At 48.0% G+C, this 8,290-nt stretch overlaps 1 protein-coding gene and 1 long non-coding RNA gene across 4 annotated transcripts in view; one reads left to right on the top strand and one right to left on the bottom strand.

The window, feature by feature from the left end:
* Positions 1-2,044, top strand: part of MEIS1 (Meis homeobox 1) — a 124,928-nt gene extending 122,884 nt beyond the window's left edge. For 2 of the 3 annotated variants that reach the window (XM_075127210.1, XM_075127211.1), the window contains one exon: positions 543-2,044. In XM_075127210.1, the coding sequence (XP_074983311.1) occupies positions 543-826 (284 nt within the window). In that variant the 3' untranslated portion in view covers positions 827-2,044. The remainder of the gene's footprint in view (positions 1-542) is intronic. The other variant, XM_075127212.1, reaches the window with a different exon arrangement.
* Positions 2,045-3,899: 1,855 nt separating this feature from the next.
* LOC125634932 (uncharacterized) lies at positions 3,900-7,181 on the bottom strand. Its single transcript, XR_007356084.2, has 3 exons — positions 6,549-7,181; positions 6,160-6,201; positions 3,900-4,175 (listed from the first exon to the last, which is right to left on the bottom strand). It is a non-coding gene; the product is annotated as an uncharacterized LOC125634932 (long non-coding RNA).
* Between the last annotated feature and the right edge of the window lie 1,109 nt (positions 7,182-8,290).

Below are 8,290 nucleotides of genomic sequence, written 5' to 3'. Positions count from 1 at the left end.
TACAAATGGGCAAAATAAGGAAAAGAGGTTGAGTGACTTGACCAAGGCTATACAGAGGTAGTCCAGATTAGAGTCAGAATGAGAACTCAACAATTCCTGGTTCTCAGTCCTGTGCTTGAGCAACTGGATCAAATATAACATGAAATGTTATTACTGTTAATGGTAATGAAAATTATTTCATCTCAAGCATTTGTTAGATTTGTTAACATTGTAATAGTGTGTGTGTACATGCTTTTTGTTTAAATTGTATTCTTCCTTTAAAATAAACTCTTCCAAAATCCTCCAGATTTTTAAAACCATGAATAATTCACATTGTGTTGCTTTATTGCAAGTTATAAATACATACCTAGGTCTCAATTCTGCAAACATTTACATGCATAACATTATTCATATGAATAGTGCCTTTGGCTTAAACCTGACTATTGGCATGAGTAAAGTTACTCACATGCACAAGTGTTTGCAGGGTCAAGGCCTTACTTAATAGAATTGCTACTTTTATATACCATATAGTCACAATCACAAATTTCTCTTTTCCTCCACAGGGCTGCAAAATATGCCAGGGGATTATGTGTCTCGGGGTAGTCCAATGGGTATGAATATGGGACAGCCAAGTTATACCCCGCCCCAGATGCCCCCACATCCTGCTCAGCTGCGTCATGGGCCCCCCATGCATACCTACATTCCTGGACACCCTCACCACCCAGCAATGATGATGCATGGAGGACCACCCCACCCTGGAATGCCAATGTCAGCATCTAGCCCCACAATGCTTAATACAGGAGACCCAGCAATGAGTGGACAAGTGATGGACATTCATGCTCAGTAGCTTAAGGGAATATGCATTGTCTGCAACGATGACAGACTTCAAATATTGTCTTTCTGCAATGACTATGGAGTTCCATTCTTGGCATCTACTTTGGACCAAGGAACAATCCTATTCTTCCGAGGGACCCTGGAAAGCAGGAAACACTATGTGAAGTCAACTTCTGGGGACATGCTAAATAACGATCTAAGACATGAAGAGAACAAAGAGTGAAATATTGTAAAATGCTATTATACTGTTATCCATATTACGTTGTTTCTTATAGATTTTTTTAAAAAAATGTGAAATTTTTCCACACTATGTGTGTTGTTTCCATAGCTCTTCACTTCCTCCAGAAGCCTCCTTATGTTAAAAAGCCTTACAGTTATCCTGCAAATGACAGAAAGGGCTTATTTGCAGGATTTTTAGAGCATTAAAATAATTATGTCAGGCAGAAGAATCTTTCTTCTATCCTAGGATTTCAGCCATGCACACACACAGACACACACACACTCTCTCTCTCTCTCTCTCTCTAGCCTGGGGCGTGAATTTGCATGTCTAATTCATTTACTCACCATATTTGAATTGGTCTGAACAGATGTAAATCGGGAAGGATGGGAAAAACTGCAGTCATCAACAATGATTAATCAGCTGTTGCAGGCAGTGTCTTAAGGAGACTGGTAGAAGGAAGCATGGAAACCAAAAGGCAGTGTATTTGAAGCCTAATTGTCACATCAGAGCATCATTGTCCCCATTCAGCAACACTTATACATCACTTCCTGTTTTACGCAGCTCAAAACATGAACTGAAGATTTATTTTTAATATGTTGACTTTATTTCTGGGCAAAGCATCAGTCGTGTGCATTTTTCCATAGTCCCATCATGGAGCGTTTATGTATACATTGTAAATAAATTTTGTGCAAAAAGGACTGGAAAAATGAACTGTATTATTGCAATTTTTTGTAAAAGTAGCAGTTTGGTATGAGTTGGCATGCATACAGATTTACTAAGTGGGATAAGCTAATTATACTTTTTGTTGTGGTTAAACAAATGCTTGTTGATAGCCTTTTTCTATCAAGAAACCAAGGAGCTAATTATTATTAATAATAATCAATGCACACTGAGTCTTAGAGTTTCTGATTGAAACCGTTTGGATTGTATAATAACTCAAAGCCCAGTTGTAGTAGTTTGAGTGCAGTAATGAAATCTGAATCTAAAATAAAAACAAATTATTTTTTGTCATGCTGACTCCACTGCTTGAAAAATTTGTTTGCTGCCCCCCAAATTGGTAGTGATTCTCCAGTAATATGTGAACCCAGCATCTGCAAGATTAAACTGTAAAAAGATTTACCTATAATTGCTATTTAAATACCAAAGTCTTAGTACCTTATTGAAAAGTAATGCTACACTCTATAAAAAAACTTTCTGAAAGCTTACACCACAGATTGTCAGAATAACGGTTGCCTATTAGCAAATTGAACATTCAAAAGCATTAACTGCAGAACATTTTAACTCTTTTCTCTCTCCCTGAATTACATCTCTAATACCTTATTTACATTACTTGAATCATTGACAATTAAACTTTCTTGAACTGAGTGTATTTAGAAAAAAAATTTAAAACCTTGCCTGAGATAAGTGCATATTTGTAAGTAAATTAACTACTCAAACTAAGGATGATAGACTTTTAAAATCTAATGCTCATAAAGAAGTCTTGTGCTCTGATTGGCTGAAGACTGATCATTAACCAATTTTCCGTACAGCTGTACTTTCTGCACTGCAGCCAACTAGTTAAATAGTACAAAATAACATGTTTAGGCTGCAGTACCTTATAATTTTCTTTAAATAAAATCGCAGCTATAAAAAGTGTTTCCTAAGGGTAAGAAAAATACACAAATATTTTAATTAAGACAAATTCCTAAAAAACCTCTAGCTGTGATTGTTTGGTAAACAAAAGGTAGCATCTGAAGCAGGGCTGGCTAGAGCGCTGAAGTCTGCCATTCAAATAGATGTCACCCCATAAACCCGCCCTGAACAATTCGATTTTCCATTTGAAAAGAGGAACCAGTTGTTTGGTGGGTTTACTAGGTGATATTTGATTGACTGGCTTACCTGCTGGAGCAGTCCTGTCTCCTCTCACCTTTTTGTTTATTGGAGTGTGCTTCAGAAGTCTCCCTTCTAAATAAACCTCCCTTTTATGACATTAAAATAAGCCTTTAGCCATAAACCCCACCCCACCCCACCCCCTCTTTCCCCCGAGTAGGATTTTTAAAAACCCCAAATCTAGAAGGGAGAGCCGCGTTCAGTCTGCAAATAGTCCTCTGGATGGGAATTCCCTCTTGATAGGTGGTTACTAGCAGTTAATGGCCATTTGTTTACTTTTTCCATTAAATAATAAATGTGTTTTAAAACTACTACTAACCATCCATTTCTCCCCCACTGCTTACAGTCAGGTTCCAGCCTAAGACTCCATGGGGCTGATTTTCCACTTACTCCGGAAGGGTTTTACACTTGTGTAACTCCCTTGAGTTTATCCGAGCTGCCCGATCTACACCAGGGCCAAGGAGTGGAGAATCAGATCCACTGGATGAATAGTGTGCATGGGGATGCTTAAGAAGGGGGAGTTAGCTGGGGAGTATTAGGGCAGCGGAGAGTCAGGCTGGCTCCTGGAGCCTAGTGAATTAGGAAAATCAAATGGTGGGTATCCCCCCCCCCCATCCTCGGTTCTTTCTCCCCTCCCTAGATTTTTAAAGGGCCACTATACCGATGAGATTGCACATTTCTGATCCTGCCTTGTGAGTTTATAATAATGCCAGTTCTGAGCCAAAATGGGAATGCTCGGAGCGGGGTTTGCTGCTGCTTTTCTGCTCTCTTTTTTTAATGTTTCCTAAAAGACAAAAACAAACCGCCCTGCAGCAAACAAAGAGCACACGCGTTTGTGCCTTTCTTAGGGGTGGGGAGAAGACTCACAAAAGGCTTCTTCGTTAATATGACTGTTTTAGGGGGTGTGGAGGGGGGGTTGGTACATTTCACATTAAAAACGCTCCTCTATCCCGAGACATTTAATCAGCTGTAATTATAACACATTCCAAATGAAGAATATGCTTGACAGTATTTTTATTGTTATTGTTCATCGCACGATCTTAGGCGGCTTTGGGGGCACAGGAAAGAGAAGTAAACGGGTTACAAATAGGGAATTATCCCTCGTTTAGCATTAAAATTCATTTAGATAAAATTGCCACAAACATGTAAATGGGGAGATTAGTTCCCCCTCACGCCTTATTGCACTCTCTCAATGGCTCCGTTTTACACGTTGGGAATTCCGTCTTCGCAGGCTGCTTGCTGTTTCCTAGCTACCCCACATTCAAAGCAAAGGCTGCAAGAGAGAGAAGGGGGGCGGGTGAGAAGAGAAAAGGGGGGGGGGAAGTTTTGGCAACCAGTCTGCAATTCATCCTCCGCGATCCGCCCTAACAGAGGGGGAAACAAATATCTGGGGAGGCTTTATCCCCCTCCCAGCCCTGCGTGGACAGGCCAACGCTGTACTTTCCAGCAGGGAGGCAAGCTGGGTTGTGTTTAGTTTGGAAGCCCCAAGTGATCGGGACCGGGTTTGTCGCTGTGTGAGTGTGGGTGCGCGCCTAGCCACACGCAGGGTGTGTGTGTGTGTGTGTTCCCCGTGTTCCCCGCACCTCGAGCGGGAGATCTGCCGCGATCCGGGGAACAGAAAGAGGGGGGCGGGCTGGTGTGTTCTTACAAACAAAACCACACAACTCTCCGGCCGGCTGAGTGAGAACAGCCCGGTGGTGTCCTCCTCCTCCTGCGCCCGCTCCGTCTCGGCAGAGCCCGAGGAGGAGGAATGGCAGCTTCGACTGCCATCTTTTGGGGGGTTGGGGAAATGACTCGGTTCCCCCGGCCCCTCCGCTTCTCCTGCCTCGAGAGACGGGCTCCCTGCTTCAACAGTGCATGGGGAAAGAATTAGCCATAAAATTAGTGACTCACAATTTCAAATGGGAACCGCTAAGCGGATTAGAGACGCGTGGAAGTGTAGGGAGGGTCTGAGACCCACTCGGGGGGATCCCCCGCTGCAACCAGGCAGGTTTTGTCTCCCTTTGCCGAGAAGGGGGGACCCCCCCAGCGCTTGTGTCAGGGTTGCGGGGGGGGAGAGGGGCGGTCGCACCCCACTGCAGCGGATCCCCCGGAGCCAGAGCCCCCGGTGCCAGCCGGGCCCGCCTCTCTCCCCTCCTGGGCTCGCTCTGGGGCTCGGGGGGCGGTGTGCTGCGCCATTTGTTCCTTGCAAAGTGATTGCTGTGTATCGCCTTGGATCAGTGAGTTCAGCCTACCTGGAGGGGAGGGGGTAGGAAATCCCGCCGGGGGGGGGCGGCGCGGCCATGAACTCTAAGGCCATGTGCTTCATTTGACTTTTTTTTTTTTTTTTTACCCCAAGCGGGGCCCCCGCGGCTTCAGTGAGCGGCGCTGCGATGCTCCGCGTGTGCAACCCCTGCCCCCCGCCCCTGCCCCCGCAGCACCGTCAGCCGCTCTCCCCTGAGCCGCGCCGCCCGTGCGTGGAAAGGGGGCGAGCCCAGGGAGTGCGGAGGAGTTTGCTGCTGGGGTTGTTCTCAGCGGGTCTGGGGGCGTGGGGGGGGATCCTCCTCCGGTCGGGGCATGCCTGGCCCGGGGGGCGGGGGCGGCCTCTGGGCCCGATCCCGCCGCCCAAGGACTGGCCAGAGAGGTTCCGCTCTGGGCGCAGCGATCGCAGCGGGCCGCTGGCGGGCACCGTGTGCGGCGTCTCTTCCCCCTTCCTGCGCGTCCCAGGCCCCATCCCGACAGCCCCGTCCGCTGATAGCCCAGCACGGCTGGGGGGGGGGGGGAGATAACACAAATAGAGCCAGCTAGTGACAGGAGCCCAGGAGCAAAACTCTCCAGCCAGCTTCTGAGTTGAGGTCGGGGGGCTGGGCCTTCTGCATGGAGCGATGCCTTTCACTGGGGCTTTATGTACCTAGGGACGCCTTGTCCGGATCATAACTATTTAAGGAGCAATACTTTGTGCTTGTGGAGAGGTATATTTGTGTAAACACGTGCAACCTTGTTGGCGAGCAAAGTAAAAAAAAAATTTGGGAGGGGGGAGTCCGGGCTTGGGGAGGCGGGTGAGAGGTGCAGATAAAATGCCAAAACGTATTTTGCAGGAGGGGATTGGGCCTTTTTCCTGTTGGCTCAGGAAGGACGCTTGGGGCTGAAATGAAATACATTAGATTATAGCTCTAGCCATGGGCGGGGTGCGTTGGTTTGCGAGGGAAACAGCAGAGGCGTAATAAGGTAGTTGGATCTCATTAAGTTGTGTCTCACACACACACACACACACTTACCGCGCACTGACTTCGCTTCGCCCCTCGAGAAAAGTGAAAGCCCTGGAGGAAAAAAAGACTTTACTTTTAAAGTCAGTCTAATATCGATCGCCGTCATTCCCCTCTCCCCCCACCTCCAACCCCGGCGGCAGACGCAGCCCTACCCTAACGGGGGACCGGGGGAAAGGATCCTCCTCGGATCTGATTCTCTGCGGGCCGTTGTACAGGGAACAGCGTGTGCCTAGAGCAGAGCAAATAAAGGCAGGGACAGCCAGCGAGGAGCGAAAAGCCTTTTATTTTTCATTGCAGTGGTGGGCCAAGTGATCCTTCCCGTCTGTCAAAAGGACGTCGGGATCCTTCAGGATGAAAGGGCGGGCGGGGGGGGGGGGGGGAGAGAGCCATCTTCTTACCTTTTATCCTCTGTTTCCCGGAGTGTGGGCCGCCGCTTTGTGTGGGAAGGAAGCCCCTGCAAGGTGTGTGTGTGGCTGGAGCCCGTCCAGCGGAGCGAAACCCAGGGGGAGCCTTTTCAGTCACCCCTAGAAGCCCCCGAAGGGAGCTGAGCGGGGCGAGCTCCTGTTCCCACCGCCGCCGGTCCCATCCCAAGGCAAAGGGGCTCGCTGCTGACGTGCTTGGGGCAGCCGGCAGCCACGGGGACGCAGGGAAAAGAAGTGGCACGTTTAGGAGCCGGTGTCCGTGTTTTTATTCTTCACAATGCACCATCTTGCCTTTAAATCCGCCAGGGCTGGGCCATCTATCACAATATGTTCCATCTACCCGCTGCCTTCTTGAACTCGCCTGGAAAATTGCAGTGTATTTACCTGGCTCCATGACCTTGTTATGTTGCCTGAGAAAAATACCTATTTGCTTCCCTTTGGTTTGGGCTAGTTGGAGCCCTCATAGGGCCACGCTTATTGGGCTCATGAGAAAGCTCTGCTAGGGACACAAAACAAGCCAACAAAGTCCTTAGACTGAGGGCAAACGCCACTTAAAGCGAGGGAAGGTGGCAGAGTGAATATTAAACCTTGGGACAGGGAGACAGCATATTCCTGCTCATAAATGCGAGATCTGCTTTTGCGTGGCTCCCCGAGATACTTGCATGAAAGTAGTTCATAAACTCCGAGCAGCCAGCTTTCTGTTTTATGTAGCGGACAGAGAAAAATCTCCCTGGTCTTTACTGTGTGGAATAACTTAAATGTCTGTGTGGCAGCTGCTTCTAAAGCCGAACCTAAACTCTTTGGAAGAAGGGGGGACGAGTGAAAGGCGAAAGAAAGACTTCTTTTTTCCCCCCCTTTGGTGCCATTTTGGATGTCAGCTGTTTCCTTGGTGACTGTGTTCGGCCCCCAAAGCCCCTGGGCTCCTGGATTGTTAGAAGAAGAAGAAGAAAAGCCTGCTATTTCGGCACCGTCATTTATCACTGTCACCGCATAATGATTCCCCTTGCAGCTCCTTATTGATGTTTGTAATTGCATTATCTCATAAGGGGTGAGGGGTGATCAATGAAACCGAGCCATGCATTCTGGGGTCAGAGGCTGCCAAAGTACGGTTGGTCCCGTTTTAATACAAGTACTCATTAGCTTTAGGGCTGCATGCAAATATATCTATATAATCTCTGAGCTGGTGCAGACCTTGTAGCCCAGCCCAGCGCTTGTCTAAAAGACCGCGGTTGGCGTAACCTTTTGCAGAAATGCTAGACCAGGTACCTGTCTCGCATCTCAACGAAATGAGCTGGAGCCACTGATTGGGGAGGGGTTTTTCCCCCCGCGGGGATCAGATGTCAATTCTGAGTAAGCATCGGGGAGTCTCCCCCCTCTTTCCCTTCAAAGTGGGACCCACCGCTCTCTCCACTCCATCGAAGGCATGGGAACGTATGGAGAACTCGCCCCAGAACATCTCGGTGTGCGCGTTTACCAGCGTCGCCACTTTAAACACCCAACGTTAACCCCCCTTGTGCTCTCCGGCACTCCGGTTTCATTAATACGAGCTGCAAACTGGAGTGATCAGCACCATCGCCTTGTTGTTAGAGCGCTTCGGTTTAGGTAGGTGACGGGTGCAGGGGTTGGTAAGCGGAGGAATGCAAAACAAAATAAAATAAATAAGCCCACGCCAGCCAAAGTAAAACAAATCGCCCCCTCCCTGAACCAATCAATGGCAC

The sequence above is a fragment of the Caretta caretta genome, chromosome 3, assembly GCF_965140235.1.
Source record: "Caretta caretta isolate rCarCar2 chromosome 3, rCarCar1.hap1, whole genome shotgun sequence".
NCBI classification, from domain to species: domain Eukaryota; kingdom Metazoa; phylum Chordata; order Testudines; family Cheloniidae; genus Caretta; species Caretta caretta.
The sequence above is the reverse complement of the archived record's forward strand: the minus strand, read 5'-3'. Positions and strand labels throughout refer to the sequence as shown.